General features: G+C 39.1%; 1 protein-coding gene across 1 annotated transcript in view; it reads right to left on the bottom strand.

Moving 5' to 3' along the window:
* Nucleotides 1-1,558: 1,558 nt before the first annotated feature.
* STK26 (serine/threonine kinase 26) overlaps nt 1,559-18,116 on the bottom strand; it is a 52,120-nt gene continuing 35,562 nt past the window's right edge. Inside the window, exons 4-12 of the mRNA XM_032428371.1 lie at nt 14,259-14,315; nt 9,818-9,926; nt 9,576-9,733; nt 8,181-8,366; nt 6,882-7,030; nt 5,499-5,592; nt 4,996-5,058; nt 4,777-4,913; nt 1,559-3,371 (exon numbers count right to left, since the gene is read on the bottom strand). Coding sequence (XP_032284262.1) covers nt 3,347-3,371; nt 4,777-4,913; nt 4,996-5,058; nt 5,499-5,592; nt 6,882-7,030; nt 8,181-8,366; nt 9,576-9,733; nt 9,818-9,926; nt 14,259-14,315 — 978 coding nt within the window. The 3' untranslated portion in view covers nt 1,559-3,346. The remainder of the gene's footprint in view (nt 3,372-4,776; nt 4,914-4,995; nt 5,059-5,498; nt 5,593-6,881; nt 7,031-8,180; nt 8,367-9,575; nt 9,734-9,817; nt 9,927-14,258; nt 14,316-18,116) is intronic.

Here is an 18,116-nt window from a genome sequence, read left to right on the forward strand (position 1 = left end):
TCTGATGTCCTTTAGTGATTTAGTAGATTGTGACTGTGTTGTTCATTTTGTTCTTAAGCCATACTGTGACTAAAGGTTCCAGTAAAAATGGTCCTGTTGTGTGTTAGAGACTTCAATTTTTATAACATTTATTAGGGGGAGCATGGCCCTCCTATACCTCAGGAACAAGTTGGTGGCATAGATCCTCTCATCAGAATACAAGTTTTTAATGCATCTAGGACTTGGAAGAATTCTAAACCCTGGAAATTCATGAATTAATCAATTTCTAAAGCCAGATATATGCCCGATGAAGATATTATGACGTTTGACTTACTACTTCTGTACTCTTAACTATCTATTATATGTAGTGACAGATAAAAGTTAACATGTTGGTTTATCTACTTTCTCCTGCAAGACTATTTTTTTTGCCATCTCTTGTTGCATGTATGTAGGCAAGGAAATGAGATGAATGGTATTTTAATAAAGAGTGATGGAAATCCATTTATTTAAAAAAATAAGTTGCAAGTATGATCTTCATTTTGTTTTAGTCAACTTCAGAAATGATTGGTTCTGGTCTATTACCAAGGGAAGGGACAGTTAGAGAATAAGAAAAAGGAAGGAGGCAGGGGAAAATGTAGAGTCAGGGAGGGAGAAGTGGTAGAATTGGGGTAGCTGATGAGAAGGATAGTGTTAAAACCAGACTAAGTTCATGAACCAAGAGTCTATTCTTGAGAGAATGAGTGAGAGAGCAGAAGCAGAGGGGGAGGGGCAAAGGGAGAGGGAGAAGCAGATACCCCATTGAGCAGGGAGCCCAACGACGTGGGGCTTGATCCCAGGACTCTGGGATCACGACTTGAGCCAAAGGCAGACACTTAACTGACTGAGCCACTCAGGTGCCCCATAAGTGTATGTGTATACACACACACACACACACACACACACACACACACACACACACGTATATATAGCTTGCATCATGTTACTTTCTTAGTCCTTATATCAGAAAAATTCCTTTTAATATACCTTTCTCTAGCCTTTCCCACATTCTAGCACTTTCTTCCCTGCTCCTACCCAGTAACATGAATGTAAAAAAGCGATTTAATAATAATAATATATTGAAGCCCAGTCACCTATATGTTAATCCTATAGATCCTCAGAGCTATACTAAGTTCATCCTTGACCTTTTCTCTAGGACAAACTCAAATTCCTTTAGGCTTACATGCTCTTTCTCATCTCAATTTCTGGAAGTCTTTGTGAAATTTGTTCTCCCCAGAGAACTACAGGGTTCAAATCTGTATTTGATTTCCTAATAAAACTATAGTTAGGGTGACCACACAACGTATTGTCCAGCCTAGGGCATTTCTGAGTGAAAGAGGACTCTACCAATACTTTTGTCAGGGCAGGGGGACAGATATGCATGGTAGCTATAATCAATGCTTAAATCTGAAGAACACCTTCTAGTTTCCAATGGAGACGTTGGTGTTAAAGTTCCAATAACAAATTAAAGAGCAGAGGAGACAAAATGTGAAACAATTAAAATTCTGCCCCATACCCCCACCTCGAGAAAACAAACACTGAGGACCATGAAATTTAAATATTTATTTTTCAATCCCCCCACAACACTGGAGTATGCTTCGCCTAGAAACAGTTTACAGGACTAATAACTCTAATGAATAAGCAATATAATTCCTATCCATGATGCAGCTGTGTTGTAAAGTTTCAAATAATCCATTTATAAATTCGTTGCTTTTGCTTTTACAAAAATATTCATTCAACCCATGATACGAGTTGCAAAATTATTTCTAGACCTCTACAAATTATAAACTGTAATTGCATTTCAGTCACATAGCAGGTGAAAATTTCAACTGAACCATTACTTCAAAATACAAGCGTTAAAAGTAATTGTTACAGTATAGGCACCAACGAAAAGAACTTCCTTGGCATATGACATGACCACGACTTATTCAAGTGTCTGTATTACTACAGAAAGAGAAGAGGTAATGGCCACTTTGACTAAAAACTGTATTCTTTACTTGAAGAACACCTTTCTTCTAATATTTGGCAATTATTCTGATTTTTAGAAATGACTTCTGTGCAAAAACCAAACTGTGCAGATCCAAACAACAAAACGTTAACTACCAAAACTAATTAATATCAATAATTCTACAACTACTGAAATACAGCCCCAGTTTGGAACTTAGGCAGGCATAATATATATACTGGGCTTAAAAGAAAAAAGGTATTTCCCATGTAACAGTACCATAAATATAACTGAAAATAACTGTACAGTCTAACTGAACTTTTGTACGGACACAGATCATCCTGTACTCTGGTTATTTTCATATGAACTAGAAAATGCTTATTTAAATACCCTTTCAAAAATGAACAGATGATGCTTATGTACTGGATAATTATGGAGAACAAAAATGTATAAATAGTTTATAGGACATCTCACTACCATGACGAAAATATGCTGGTGTAAGTTATATTCATACCTGTTGATCAGGTACTTAATCACACAATTATCAGCTTTTACTTAAGCTCCCCAAATCCAAGCAATATAATATGCTATATGAGTTGAAGATTTTAAAAACGAAGACTGATAAATTCCTCCAGTATTGCCAAAGACCCATCCTTGGCTAATTAGTATTGCTTTAAATTTCCAACCATGTTAAATAAGGGTTAACTGCCTCTTCTGCAAGAGAAGGTCAATACTGCACGCCAAGAGGTACCTCTGTTGCTACATGTTGCCTATAAATGCTTCAAACACAGGGCTCTCAAGTGGGATTGTCTTTGAGTTGCCTGGAAAATCATCCCAACTCGGTAGAGGGAGTCAATACTTTTCAGGTTTCATTTCCAAGAGCTTATTAAAAACTTCTGTTTTAAGAAGAAATGACTTATTTCTACCTCCCCACCAACAGTCATTTTTAGAATACGCTTGTGTTTTTTTTTTGTTTTAAAAAAAGTGTTTTGAGGCTTGATGATTTACAAACATTCAATATTTAGGATGACTTTGAAAGACCTGTACGTTTCATGAGTGTACAGTTAACTAAGGATCAAAACATGAAAGGTATTCATCCCAGTAACTTAAGTAATAATGATACCTAAAAGCAAAACTGTATCTCAACATTTAGTAGAATACAGGTGAAACTATAGTATTAAAAGTTATTCCTTACAAAATAATCTCTTTAAAATATAAAATGATAAACACCATCACAAAATAGTTGAAGAGCTTCTTCCATATCTTCAATGTTGCAAAGATCCAAAAGGCACATGGAGCTCATGAGTTAAGCATTGTTAAGCTTGAAGTAGCTTTGGTGGGTTTCTCTGGGTCCGTATGAAATAGAAGCCAATAAGAAGAAGTTCCTTAGGGGGATTCATCTGCTGAACACCTATAAAATGAAGAAAAATTTAAACCCATATACAACTACACATGTTTATATTTCTCATCTGTATGAACTCTGCAATAAAGGTACTGATTCAGCAAACTAAATTCTTTTACTGAGTCTCATCAGGTAGACGTTAAAATATAAAGAAGTTCAAAAATCTCTTCTGTAGGAGTGCCTGGGTGGCTCAGTTGGTTTAAGTGTCTCTTGATCTCAGCTCAGGTCTTGATCTCAGGGTTGTGAGTTCAGGCTCCATGTGGGGCCCACTTAAAAACAAAATCCCTTCCAGGGCGCCTGGGTGGCTCAGTCGTTAAGCATCTGCCTTTGGCTCAGGTCATGATCCCGGGGTCCTGGGATCGAGCCCCGCATCGGGCTCCCCGCTCCCCGGGAAGCCTGCTTCTCCCTCTCCCACGCCCCCTGCTTGTGTTCCCTCTCTCGCTGTGTCTCTGTCTGTCAAATAAATAAAATCTTTAAAAAAAACAAAACAAAACAAAACAAAACAAAAAAACCAAAATCCCTTCCATATCTGATTTGACAACCTCCAGCTGACTTGTTTGCAAATTGGAAAAGAGCAGAAGTTGTCCATGAAAATCTAAGGGATTTTGAAGAGGGGTTAGTTTAGTGTATGAGGACAAATAGGCTTCATCAGATAGAAGATCTATCAGAGGGGTGATTTCATAGGCCGTATAGTTTGTTCCAACTGGATCCCAGTGGCATCACAAAGACGAACAAGTAGAAAGATGCACCCAGAAGCGATATATAACAGGATTGAGACTAGAATTAGTATTGCTTTATTTTGTTGGAGCTAAGGAGGTGTCTGTATGTTTGTGCATGCATACAAAAGTCTGGTTTCAAAAGAGAATGTAAAAATTAAATGTATGAACTTTATTGAATGGGAACAAAGTTAACCCAATAATTTGAGACAGTGTGGAAACTGAAGTCAATCATAAGGATCTTCTGTACTCTGTATTGACTTCCTCTACCTACAATCCTTCCCTTAACTTTTCTTATGGGGGCTAAACGTAAGAACTTCAGCACTGGAAACTATGTGAATAGTAGTGTGATGAGGGTAGTGGCAAGAATGAAAGCATTCCCAAATGGTATTTACAAGGGCCCAAATAAAAATACGCTCTGTAACCTTTCGTCTATACCCCCACTAGCAGGCGAAGGAGAAAAAAACAAAACAGGCCATTTCTTTCAGGGGGAAAAGTACCTTGTAATGCCCGAAGATAATTCCAAAAGCTCGTGTTTAAGATGGGCGACAAACAAAACAGTTTTAAGCATACAACTATTAAGAAGTGACTTAATAATTAGGAATAGTTGAAATGACTGAATCAAGGTAATCATATCGTATCATAAACATCCCACAGAAAATGTCAAAATAATTTCTTAAATGACATTTCAAGCTTACTTTTGAAATTTTTCAATTAATTTCTTCACCATTTTATCTGTGATGCCAGGACAGGCGGCTTCAGCCACAGCAATACTTTTCTCAAGTTCTTCAATTGCCTGATTCCTGCTAGCGTTATTCTCATCCTGCTGTTTAAGCTGAGAAAGATCAATAGCAATAACATTTAAAATTACCAGACTTCTTAACATAGATATCCAAAGCTAATGAATCCGTACTTACTTCAGCAAACGCAGGTGTGATTATCATAGACAAACAGCTCAGGGTTTGCACAAGATCTTGCTCCTTGGAACAAATAATATAGATTATGCCCATGAAATGAACATAATAAGTCATGGTGTTCTTATTCTATAACAAGCGAGCACTAATTTGAAACCTCCCTCCCAAAAGACCCAATATAAGGCACGTCTCCATGCTTCCTTCCCACCCATCCATCATCCAGAAGGCCTCTAACCTCTAGGATTACATCAGATATCCACGATTCCACTGGGTGTACGCATGTCTAGGTAAATTGCATTTAAAAACATACCGATGGCCACTTTAACGACTTCCATGACCTTTACTTAATTAGCTCAAAACTAATGGCAAGTGAAGCATACTATGGACACAGTGAGACAGGCGGGCATTTAGGGGTATTAAATTCTAATAATTTTTGGCCATCATAATCTCACTCCATTAGTCCAAAAGAGTCTATCAAGAGGAAGTGATCACTGCCATGTACATACAGCCCCATTCTGTAGCTTCTTTGGATCAGGCTTCTTCCGCACAGTGGTAAAGCTCCATTCAGGATGAGTATTATTTTCTCTGCTGGTGGGTTCCCTAAAGAGATGGCCCAAAATACTAATATAAGTTCCTAAATAATTCAGCTTGGTGAAAATATCAAATCATTGATACCAAATCAATGCAGCCAGATTCTGAAGAGTTATTCTGATATATAAAAAAATCAGAGTATAAAAAAAGCATTTGGGGGGCGCCTGGGTGGCTCAGTTGGCTAAGCGACTGCCTTTGGCTCAGGTCATGATCTCGGGGTCCTGGGATCGAGCCCCGCATCGGGTTCCCTGCTTCGAGGGAAGCCTGCTTCTCCCTCTCCCACTCCCCCTGCTTGTGTTCCCTCTCTCACTGTCTCTCTCTGTCAAATAAATAAATAAATAAAATCTTTAAAAAAAAAAAAAGCATTTGATCTTGGTTTTGGGTGGATACTACAATTTACTGGAGAAGAGCAGTGGTCTTCAATTCCTAAGTGTGCATCAGAATCACAGGTGGAGACCTCTTACCATATAGATAAAGGCCTGCCCCCACCCCTCCTCACTGACTGGATCAGGATCTCTTGGGGCGTGGCTTTTGGTTCTTTTTTAAAGTTCCACGGGCTACTTTCATGGGCAGCCATGGCCAACAAACCGTTACAACAGGGCACAAAAATCATCCTGGTATTTTTTATTTTTTTCAAAAGTAGGGCAATTTCTCATAAATGCAGGACTCTGAGAGTATTATCAAAAGAAATTTTGTGTTGCCTTTGTGCCGATTCAGCCAGTGGAAGAGTAAATTCTGGTGTAACCTACAGACTTCCCTGGTCTACATTAAGTTATGGACTTAGAATCTCAGATATCAATGTCAATGCTGCAGTTAGAAAACTGGTGGAACTTTTTTAGGGAGGTAGAAATCATATATAGATGAATATTTAAATATATCAGTGTGATCACAGTTTAGTATGTGGCCAAGGGGTGGGAAAGGCCTGGAGGTCAGTTTTCCAGAAGGATTTTGCAGGTTTGCCCAAAGTATGAGAAGACACAGCCCCTTATCACTTTGGGCAAACTAATATAACACTTTTAATCGAATCTTGTTCCAAAATTTTGTAATATACTCAAGTATCCACTAGGGGTTAGACCGAGACCATTTAAAAATAGCGCAATTCACTTCTAAGAAAAAACCTGTTTCCAAATTCATTGTACTCCACAGACTATGATTTTAAAAGATTTCCACAGTTTCTACAGTAAAACTTTAAAATAAGGTTTATATTTTATGCTAGAGAAAGCATAGTGGATACTAGTTATAAGATAGGCAATATTAGAGTGGGCTACCCACATAAAAATTGAATGATTTGTACATACGAATCAGAGCCCTCAGAATCAGATTCATCATCACTGTGCCCTTCTGCCTTCCATCTCTTAAAGCGATCTATCAGTTCGGTCAGATAAGAAGTCTTCTTTGAATTTTTTACAATGAATTTGTGTTTCAGAAGTTCTTTAGCTGTAGGACGCTAGGGAAAAATAGGAAGGACACATGAATACTTCCAGGTTCTTTATGATTGCAAGGGGTAGTAAAAAATTATTTCAATGATTAAGCAGAAAAGGTACATCTGAAAAGTAGGTCTATAAACACGAGGACAACTAAAATGCTGTAGGGCAATAAACAGCTAATTCTACTTTTTGAAGTGGCTCAAGGCAACCAAATTGAATTTACTACCTTGGTACCAATTTGTTCAAGCCCAGGGGGCGAAAAGGTGGCCTACCTACCAGCAAACTGGCAGGCAGGGACCTCTCAAAAGCAGAGAAACACAGAACAGGATTTTGAAAATAAGTTAACATTTAAAAACATTTCAATATAGTGCTTTCAAATACTCTTACTATATTTACTGTAAGTTGGACAAATGGATGACAACTAGCAAGGCTGTAACTTTATTATCATCTGCACACATCGTATGATCCCCAGATTAATCCTTTCTCCATCACACATTAATTCATAGTGCATCTAAATGCAAATACCGGGTGCTGTGGGGGATATTTCTCCCCTAGGGTTTTGTTAATATCAGAATATTCATTCTCAATTTAAAAACAGTTACATCAAAACTTAGTTCTTGTACATTTCTAGCTTCTAGAAGTCACCAGGCAGCTTTATTTTAGAAAGAGTAAAGCAACTGTGATCAAATCTGCCAGGTAAACGAGTGGAGTTCATTAGACTTCAGTAAAAGCATACAACTTAATATGCTGGAATTTCTCAACATTAAATTTTTAAAGAAGTGAAATGCACACATCACTTTTCATGAAAAATGAAAACACAGTTGAATAAAAATCACTGTGGATAGTTACACGTGTACTTTAATAATGACTTCCTATAACAGGAACTTTATTTCTCAAATTTCTTTCCCTCTGAAATAAGAAATGATCAATAGAATAAGGAAGGAACTAGGGACCATGAGAAAGAGAAAAAGATACAGAGGAAGGAGAAAAGGAAGTAAGGATCTTGTTAAAGACTGAACAGAATTAGCAAGAGAGAAGGAAGAGCCAGGTTCCTAGAAGGATCTTAGACAATTTTCACATGCACCGTGTTCCTCACTGTAGAAAAACCACATTTGCTCATATAGATTTAATAATCAAAAACAAATAGTAGTAATAGCAATATATACTCACAAATGACGGATCTTTGTTCAGGCAAGCATCAATAAACTCCTTAAAGGACTTAGTAAAGTCTCCAACAAGAGTTGGAGGATTGTTTTTTGGAATAAGAAACAGAACTCTCATCGGATGCATATCAGAGTTAGGTGGCTCTCCTTTGGCTAGCTCAATAGCAGTGATTCCCAATGACCAAATGTCAGCCTGGCATAAGAGAGAGAAAAAAGTATTAGCTCGAAATTCCATTCCAACAGACTGCCATGAAACAGCCTGTGTGTCACATGATATTAAAGTGTTTCAAGAGGGGCACCTGGCTGGCTCAGTCAGAAGAGCGTGTGACTCTTGATCTTGGGCTCGTGAGTTTGAGGCCCATGTTGGGGGTAGAGAGGAAATCAATCAATCAATCAATCAATCAATCTTAAAAAAAAATAAAGTGTCCCAAGAAATGTAATGTAAATGTAATAAATTTTTATTAATTAAATTCATTTATTTAAAAAAATTATCAAATTCCTTAACGTTTTGCCAGACACCACATTCTGGGCACTGAAGATTGAGGTGGTGAATAAAGCAGACAAAAATCCCTGCTGCCAAGGGGCTTGTGTTCCAACAGAAGAGATAGATAAGTAAATAAATAATATGATGTCAGATGGTGCTAGGTTCTGTGAAGAAAAGAATAAAATCAGGATAAGGGAATAATGAATGATGGGGTCAAGGGGCTGCAAATTTTACACAGGATGGCTAGGGAAGACTACTCTGTGAGGTAATGGGGTTTTTTTTTTTTAAAGATTTATTTATTTATTTTAGAGGGGAGGAACAGAGGGAGAGGGAGAGTATCTCAAGCAGACTCCACACTGAGCGCCGAGCCCAACATGGGGCTGATCCTACAACCCTGAGATCATGACCTGAGTGGAAACTAAGAGTTGGACGCCCAACTGACTGCACCACCCAGGCACCCCTACCGTGAAGTAATGTTTAAGCAGAGACCTGATTGGAAGGAAGGTTATTCCAGATAGAGGGAAGGGTGAGTGCAAAGATCCTGAGGCCAGAGTGATACTTGATATATTTGAGGAACAGCAGTGAGGCCCCTGTGGTTGAAGGAGACAGAATATAGAGGAGAATAAAAGGAGATGAGGCTGGAGAGGCAGACAAGGGCCAGATCATAGACAGCTATGTATGTGATAGTAAGGACCTTGGATTTTATTCTAAGTGGGATGGAAGGCTATTGAAGGGAATAGGGTCAAAATATTATCGGCATCCTGGGAACTTATGATTTAGCAGGAACACCTGACATAACACTAGCTTTCAAAATACTTTTAAAAGGAGGAAAATTTGGGCAGTTTTTTTACATCGACTAGCATGCTATATAAAACCTATTATTAAAAACAAAACAGCTTTGTACAGGTAACACTTTACTTTTGAGTCATAAGCTGACTGTTGAATAACTTCAGGAGCCATCCAAAATGGTGTTCCCACAAAGGTATTTCTTTTGATTTGTGTATCTGTCAGCTGGCCAGCAACTCCAAAGTCAGCCAGTTTAACATCTCCTTGTTCCGACAGCAAGACGTTGGCAGCTGTGGGGAAAAAAGAAACAAAAACCCCTCAGCTTCCTCAGAATGCAGCTCTGTTTCCCAGGTTCATATAAGATTTCTGTATACCTTTTATGTCTCGGTGAATTTTCTTTTCTGAATGCAGATAGTCCAGACCTTTCAAAATTTCCTTCAGCATGGTAGCAATCTGGAACTCATCAAATGGACCAGCTCGAAGCTGAGGGGGGAAAACACACACACTTTTACACACGTCCGAACAATCTAGTTCAAACTTGATATTATCTTTGAAACAAGGGAATCACTTAAATATACGAAGCAATTCTGCTTATTGAGCCAATATTGAAACAAAGGGGAAAACAATTTAAAAGGTGAGGGAAGAGAGTAAACAAGTTAAGTCAAAGGGCTGAAAGGGTTTTTAAATGATTAGATTTAATCTCGAAAGATAATAGAAGCAGTGTGACCTCTGTACCAGCTCCAAGTCCCGAGGTTCCTAAATATTTACATCCAAGATTTAAGAAATATGCTTGAACAAGACAGAATTAGCTTTCTTTTCTTTTTGGCTAGGAAAAAAGAAATCAGCTACTTAAATTTTGGCGTTGGCTATTTAAATGATTAACTATTTACACTAAACTGATTTTAGGGACAAAATTCAAGAAATGTTTGAGATCAGTCAGCCCACAGCATGGTTCGGTTCTTAGCATTCATTGGATCTCAATCTCTTTGGAAAGCAGAGAGCCTTTTTGAGGCCGAAATTTAAAAGTTAGCCAGGAATACGATAATTAATCTATTCAGACTTTCATTGTAAAAAAAAAAAAAAAAAAAAAAATCAAATCTTGAAGGGATATGGTTTTTCAAATAAATGTAACACATTTCCCTTTCTTTCCCCATCCCTGTACCAAAGCCAATAGTTCCAACTGGAATACAAGGAAAGCAATGATTAGGTTTCAGGAGAACTTGTAATGGAATATCTGAAAATCTCTCTTTAAAATAAATGGTTATTTTAAAATTCTGGTACCTCATAAAGCACAAACAGTGGACTGTACAATATTACAGGAAAGGGTGGGAATCTAAAGTCAGAGCTGAGGTAGAGTTCTGTTTGCTGGAAGGAGGGAAGAGGTGGTGAAAATCAAACATGGCCCATTCTGCCTCACACTGGGAGGGATTCACAGCTCTTTGGCACCTTGTGTATTTCATCTTTCATGAATGCCGTATTTATTCTGAATAAAGGGCACTTTCATGTTGAAATTTAACAGCTTAAAATAGACCCCGTACTTCAGTCTCATCATTGACTATTAACTGTGGCCTGGACATACAGTATACTCTGGGGATGTCCGTAGTTCAATAGGTGCCTTTCCTAGGTAACATTATCTATTTACTTATAAATCTATCAACTTCCACCCCAAAAGTTTCTATTTAAACAGGAGTGATTAAAGTTGTTCTCAAAGGTGAAAATGGCATTTTATTGATTGCTGGCAATGAAATTCTGAGGGACTACCAAATAACTGAGAGACAAAGGTCATACTAAGGATTCGTAGTTGGTATCACTGATCATAACATGTTGACAGGGGCAGAGGAGGTATACCCTCAGTTACTTAAGAAATCGGGCAAGGTCTGTAAGGGATACTACTTGTCATTCTGAAGGACTTCCAAAAGTGGCCTGGATAAGCCAATATATTACGTAATACAGAATTTTTAAAAAGTATATTTCTGTAAAAACACACAAAAAAGGGGTTCTACAGACCCACTGGCTTATCGGGTATATTTAGGTCCAGTTTAAGATTCAGGAAAAGTACAATCTCGATGAACGGGGTACTGGGGGAGGATGAGAGGGGGAGGCTCCATGGCAGGGAAATGGGAATGGGGTGCTACAGCTGGGTTTTTCCTGGTTCATTATCAGACAGAAAACTATTTCAAGGCTTGTGGTTAAAATGTTTCCTTGGCCATGTTGACAAGAATGAGAAGATGAGAAAAAAAGGGAGCTGGAAAGAGAACGAAGGTAAAGTCGATGGAACAGAGACTGTTTTTTTATTTGCTGTACAACCTTGGGAGAGAGAATGCTGAAATCTTGGTCCATTGGCCTTGGAGTGCATAATTGAACCCCTCAATGACTGAGGACTATGCCAGCCAGTGTCTCTAATAGCTAATACCTCTGCCTCCAGGGCTGCCTACTGGCCTTGGGTAATTTGCCTCTATTGTCTACCGAGAGCATGCAAGAGAGGGACATCTGCTCTTTCACAGACTGTATACTTGTGGGCCTGGGGCTCTCCCCCCACTCCTTTGACTTTCAGCCGGTCCCAATCAGCCGGTCCTAATGCAGCACATTGCGTTAGGCCTTCTCTTATGGTTAGCATATTGTTTCCAACTTTTTTCTTTGGTGCCCCTATTTTATTCTATTAGCCTTACTGTATGAGTTTTTGTTGTAAGCCACCGCAATTCTTCCTGGAAAGAAGTCAGGGATGATCAATTCCATAAAATAACCTACAATATGCACAAAGTCTGTTCACACACAACTAAGTTTTTTTCAAGAATGGGAGAGAATCGTGAGGTATACACTCTAAAATGTTGATGTCAGTTACAAGTCATAATCACACTTCTTTAGTTGGGCACCGGTTTAAAGTGAGAAATACTCTCTGCCCAGCATCCTTCTTGTTTTCTCTTGTCCCTAATAGCAGTGCCCTCCCTCCAACCTAATCCTTTCTTAGATTCCCCAAATGCTAGCATTCTTTTGTATGGCACATTTTCTCATCATTGGCCCTCCTTACAAAGGCCAGTTACATGAACTTTATCATTCAATCACAGTGTTCTTGAATTTGTGAGCGAGAGAAACAAACCTCGAGCAATTACTAATCGAATTTCTTCACTCAATATTTGAGGAAATCAAGGCACAGAGGTTCAATGGCTTGTCCAATATTAGCCAGTTAGTCAATGGCAGAACTAGGACTAGGACCTAGGTCTCTTGATTTTCTGTGGAACAGGGAAGGGATATGGTGAGCACCTTGGGGGACCAGATAAGGGGAACTGTGATCAATTTGGAAAGGGCTCTTAATATTTAAAAAGTAGAAGAAGGAGGATCGTGGCGCAATTGGCAGGCTTCTTGTAGAGCTAATGAAAACACTATTGTGGAATAAAACTATGTGACAAGACAAATGGAAATGGGGTCATTTAACTTCAAAAGAATGAGATCTGACTCCATAAGCATGAAGGATTATTATACAAAGAAACACCAGTTGTGTTCTATCACTAGAGAGGAGAGAGAAAGAAAAAATGAACTCAAGCTTTAGGATATAAGAATTAGATTAGACACAAGGAAGGATTACCTAACTCAGCAACTGATTAAAATGAGATGAATTCCTAGAAGGAGATGAGACTCTCCATCAAGTTTAATTACCATTTCTTTAGAATGCTTTAAATATGGTTCTGTTTAAAGGAAAGAAAATCTCTTACAGTCATTTCTGTTCATAGGATTACTTGAAACTTTGCAGTCATTGGCAGGGAGGATTAAACCCTTTTAGAAATATTTAATCACTCACGGTTGGGAAAACTCATCTCCACTTGAAAATAAGAGTTAAAATATTATTTGATGATCTTAATCATCAAAACACTTTATTTTTAGAAACAGCATACTCTATAATTTCAAAAGCAGAAGCATCCTAAGAAAATATAAGTCATATAATATTGAAGACAGAAGGGAACTTAGCAGTAACTTCTTTGTTTTATAGGATATCCAAGTCTAAGGAATTTATGTGTCTGGTTCATAGGCACAGATTTAGTTATGAAGATAGCTAGCCCCATAACCTCAAACTCCTATAGGCCAGCCCAATGGCCATCCTACTACACAAAGTTGCCTCTAGTAATGAATGCATATTGAATTTTAAATACAATGTCATATTAATAAAGATTTAAAGAGGGGGGAAACAGCAATGATAGAATCACACCAACGTGGGGAAAACAACCTGTGTTTCTCAAAGGGATTTTGTGTACAATCACTGCTTCATTGGGTGAAACTTCTGCCGGATTGCAGGATTTTAGTATCCTGATCTTTGCCCACTAAAATGGCCCTAGCAATTCCAAGTCATTATCACAACCAAAAATACCATCACATTTCCAAATGGCCTATGGTGGGGCAGAAAGAATTCTGTAGGGAACTGGGTCCATAGGCCTATTTGGTGAGAACCCAAGAACCAGTTTTAGTGACAGTTACCTGAATCACATATTTTAAAAAATCCAAGAACGCTCTGTCTTTTCAGGGAAACGCTTGCAAAGTAAAACTCTAAACTGATAGCAATTGTCACATACAGTCCTAATTTGCAGAGCTTTATTTCATTAAGCTATTTGCATTTCATACACACTCTAAGAATGTCAGCAATATGCCCAATCCTGCAACCTAGCTCAATCTACATGAGGGTAGTGGTCCTGAATAAAGAGTTTAATTTGAACATATTAACTAGAGCAACCATTCAGCTTGCCCAAAAGCCACTGCTTACTCCAGTTGAAAGAAAAAAGTTAAAGTATAGATGTGTACGTGTGTTAATTATTTAAAAATACTTACAAGATCCAGTGCTGAACCACCACCCAGGTATTCCATTATTATCCATAATTTTGAACCCTGTAAAAGCCATGAAACAATTTAATAATTATAAACCTGAGCCAAATAACATACTAGCATAAAATGTTAAATCTGACATACTAATGTACTGGTTCTAAAATACAAGTTTCAAATTAGTTGTTTGAAGCCCAGCATATGTTTTTCCATAGAACATTACAAATAAAAGTAAAGTTCTGAGTCTTTTTTTTTTCCTCCCAACCTATTTAGCCTGTGGTATAGCTAAATGAAGAACAAATTATTATTTTTTTTACTGTTGAACTATTAGCAATTTTTATAAAACCCAGAAAAAAAGAAACCATAGCCTTAAATTATTATTTTGGAAGATTTTGAAAGGAAAAGATAGTTACATTAAAGAATGAGGAGATATATGGAGACTTGTAGAAATTTTAAATGGAGCTTCTGGGTACTTCCCATGTGATTTTAGAGTTTGAGTACACTGGATGGTTTGCCTTACTAGAGTTTTTGGCTCTTGTTCTCATGTACAGTACCACTTTTATCAGCCATGATTAATGGGCATTTTTGGTACACATGTGGAGCCTAGAAAGGATATTGTCCCTCCTCGCCCCCATACCCCTACTGCCAAGGTTCATGGCTAAGAGAAAGGGAGTGTGTAGCTTGAAAAGCATAGGATTACTTGATTACTCCAGAATTAACTTCACTGTTAAGCTGTACAGGAAGAAATGGGGCAAGTACATGTATATAAATTTCAAATCAGGTGCATACACACATGCATATAAATTCCAAATCAGGTGCACACACACACACACCATTCAGCAATGTCAGATAAAAATTGGAATAAACCATTAAGTCTTTTCTTCTTTCAGCTGTAGCCTCAAATACAGGGGACACTTCTATTTCTCTTGACTATGAGTGGAACAGTTGATTTTACTATCCTGGCAAGGAGCCAAGTTATGAATGGCTTGTGTTCTAAAAGTCCATTTTTAAGTAAGGTGTTTCAAATTTGGAAAGCAAGCATTTTTCCCATAAAAAATAATGTCAAGGTTCCTGGGGTAGTCCCCCACAAAAGACAGTTGAACACGAAGGTCTCCACAGTATAGCAGGAAGAAAGCCAGAGAAACAAACTACTATTTACACCCTCACAGTGTTTCCAGGGGAAAAACCCACTCAGTGTGGTGCTTCAACTTGGGATGTCAGGGACATATTTCTTACCTTTACAGCCCCAGCTGTGGGATGAAGATTCTCCAGCTACTGCCAGGAGCCGTCAAACTCTAAACTCCCCGGGAAGTACTCAGGAGTTCCAATCAAAATGTCCACGTGTCCCCATGAGGCTGGGGCTTCAGCATGGCAAGAGAATGGACCCCGGGAACATGTTGATGGGTGCCACGATAGTGTAGGGACTGGGAGGTGGCCTAGTGTTAGGGCCCACGGAGGAAGAGTTTGGTTAAATTAAGATGAAAGGATTCCTCCTTCCTTTCTGGATGCTGACACCATGTAGGATGCACTGGGGAGAGGGGGGCGGGGTAGAGGGAAACAATGTACCTTCCCCCCAGTCACTCCCCTATCACAGCCTGAACTGAAGAAAGAAAAGAGTGAGAGTCTTTGCCAGGGGCGGTATCTAGGGTAGGAAAGAGAGGAAATACATCCCCATAACAGTGGGGAGGGGAAAAAGTTCTGGGAGCGCTTCAGGTAACTTGTTTTTATGTCTCGAAATCAGGCCCTGGGAACCTGAGACTTGTCAACCTGATGTGTCTTTATCCTTCTTTCAAGAGAAGAAAAAAACGTTTCTCACAACGCCGCATATCCTGAGAATTTGTTCTTTTGCCCCAAGTTTGTTTCTAATAAGTCCTATGTTCTACCTTATGAACTCAGAATGCTTCCCATGCACCTGAGATTTAAAAGGCAAATGAAAAGATCTTATTAAACTCGTGTATCTGTTTTCTAGTTCTGCGTGAAGGAAAGCATCTGTTTTCCGAGTTTGAAACAATGTGTGTCCTTTTTTGGGGGGTACCGACTCAAAACAGAAACTTACCAACTGTCTGTTCTCGGCTAAAGCATATTCATGGACAGCTTAAAATGTTACTAAAGTTAGGAGCAAGCAACTTCCAGATCTGAAAAAGGCGGCTTCCTTCTTGCAAGCAAGCCATTGGGTGGGACCAGGACTCTTCGGAAACAGGGCAGGGAAGGAACCAGAGGTGCTGGAGAGATTTCCTGCCTGCTTCCTTCTGATCACCATTTCTGGAGACAAGCCTCACTGGAAGGCCTTCACTGGAAGGTGTGGGGGCTGAAGCCAGGCTGGTGGGGCTCTTCCCTGCTCAAGGAAGCTTCACCCACAGAGGCTCTTCTCACAGGCTCCTTTCCACAGCAGGTCTCAGGGAAAACACCAATCGCAAACAAAACAAAACCGAAAAGCCTAGACTCTATGTTTGTGTTCTTTTGGAGGACTACAACTTCTACCTTTGATTTCTGTGAAAAGATGTTTGTGTTGGAGAATGCAAATAAGTATGTTTGGCTTGCTTTTAAATAATTTAAAAGGCTGAGATGGTATCTACATACCGGTTTAAAATTCCAAAAGAGCCAGGGACTGTAAACCATAACCGTACATCCGGCACATTGAAGCGGAGGAAGTCCCCGAAGGAAAAACTCCACTTCTCCACTTACAAAGTGACCCACACAGTTTCACAACGGGTTGGAGGAGTAAGTTTAAAGTCCTGCATCAACATGGGTGGTCAGGGGTTAGGAACTGGCTCTCTGTTCCAAAATTCAGAACGCCTAAAGAGTAGGGACTCTAGAGTCGTACTATTTACTGGGGAGAACTTGAAGCCTAGTGTCAACAGATTACTGGTGCCCGCAGTATCACCTGTCACCCCACAGGAAGGCCACTGAACCCCACTGTTTGCTGCTAAACAGACACTTGGCCAAAGTGGGGAGAAAGGCTACTGTGGAATTTGGAATTCATTTGTTCATAGAAAAAAAAACCAAAACATTTAAAATACCCATTATCAGGGTGCCTGAGTGGCCCAGTCCATAAGCGTCTGCCTTTGGCTCAGGTCATGATCCCAGGGTCCTGGGATCGAGCCCCGCATCGGGCTCCCTGCTCAGTAGGAGGCCTGCTTCTCCCTCTCCCACTCCCCCTGCTTGTGTTCCTGCTCTCGCTATCTCTGTCAAATAAATAAATAAAATCTTAAAAATAAAATAAAATAAAATACCCATTATATCTATTTGAGAGATGATTATTGTACTATATATTAAATACATGTTGAATTAAATGGGCCGGTCTATGAATCGCCTAGCCAATCACGACATTGACCACATAATCCAACATGGACAACTAAAGTCAGCCAGTTACCAAAGGACAATTGCTGTCTGATTCCACTTATTTTTTTATTTTTTCAAGATTTTATTTATTTATTTATTTGACAGAGAGAGACACAGTGAGAGAGGGAACACAAGCAGGGGGAGTGGGAGAGAGAGAAGCAGGCCTCCCGCCTAGCAGGGATCCCAGGATCCTGAGATCATGACCCGAGCCAAAGGCACACGCCCAACGACTGAGCCACCCAGGAGCCCCTGATTCCACTTATATAAGGAACCCAGAGTCGTCAAATTCCCAGGGACAGAAAGTAGAATGGGAGTTACCAAGGACTGTGGAGAGGCGACAATGGGGAATCATAGTTTAATGGGTATAGAGTTTCAGTTGAGGAAGATGAAAAAGTTCCGGAGAGGGATGGTGGTGATGGTTGCACAGCAACATAAATGTCCTTTCTGCCACAGAACTGTACACTTAAAATGGTTAAAATGGTAAATTTTATGATGTATATTTTACCGCAATAAAAAAGAAACAGC

Source organism: Phoca vitulina, unplaced genomic scaffold (genome assembly GCF_004348235.1).
Source record: "Phoca vitulina isolate PV1807 unplaced genomic scaffold, GSC_HSeal_1.0 scaffold39, whole genome shotgun sequence".
Taxonomy (NCBI): domain Eukaryota; kingdom Metazoa; phylum Chordata; class Mammalia; order Carnivora; family Phocidae; genus Phoca; species Phoca vitulina.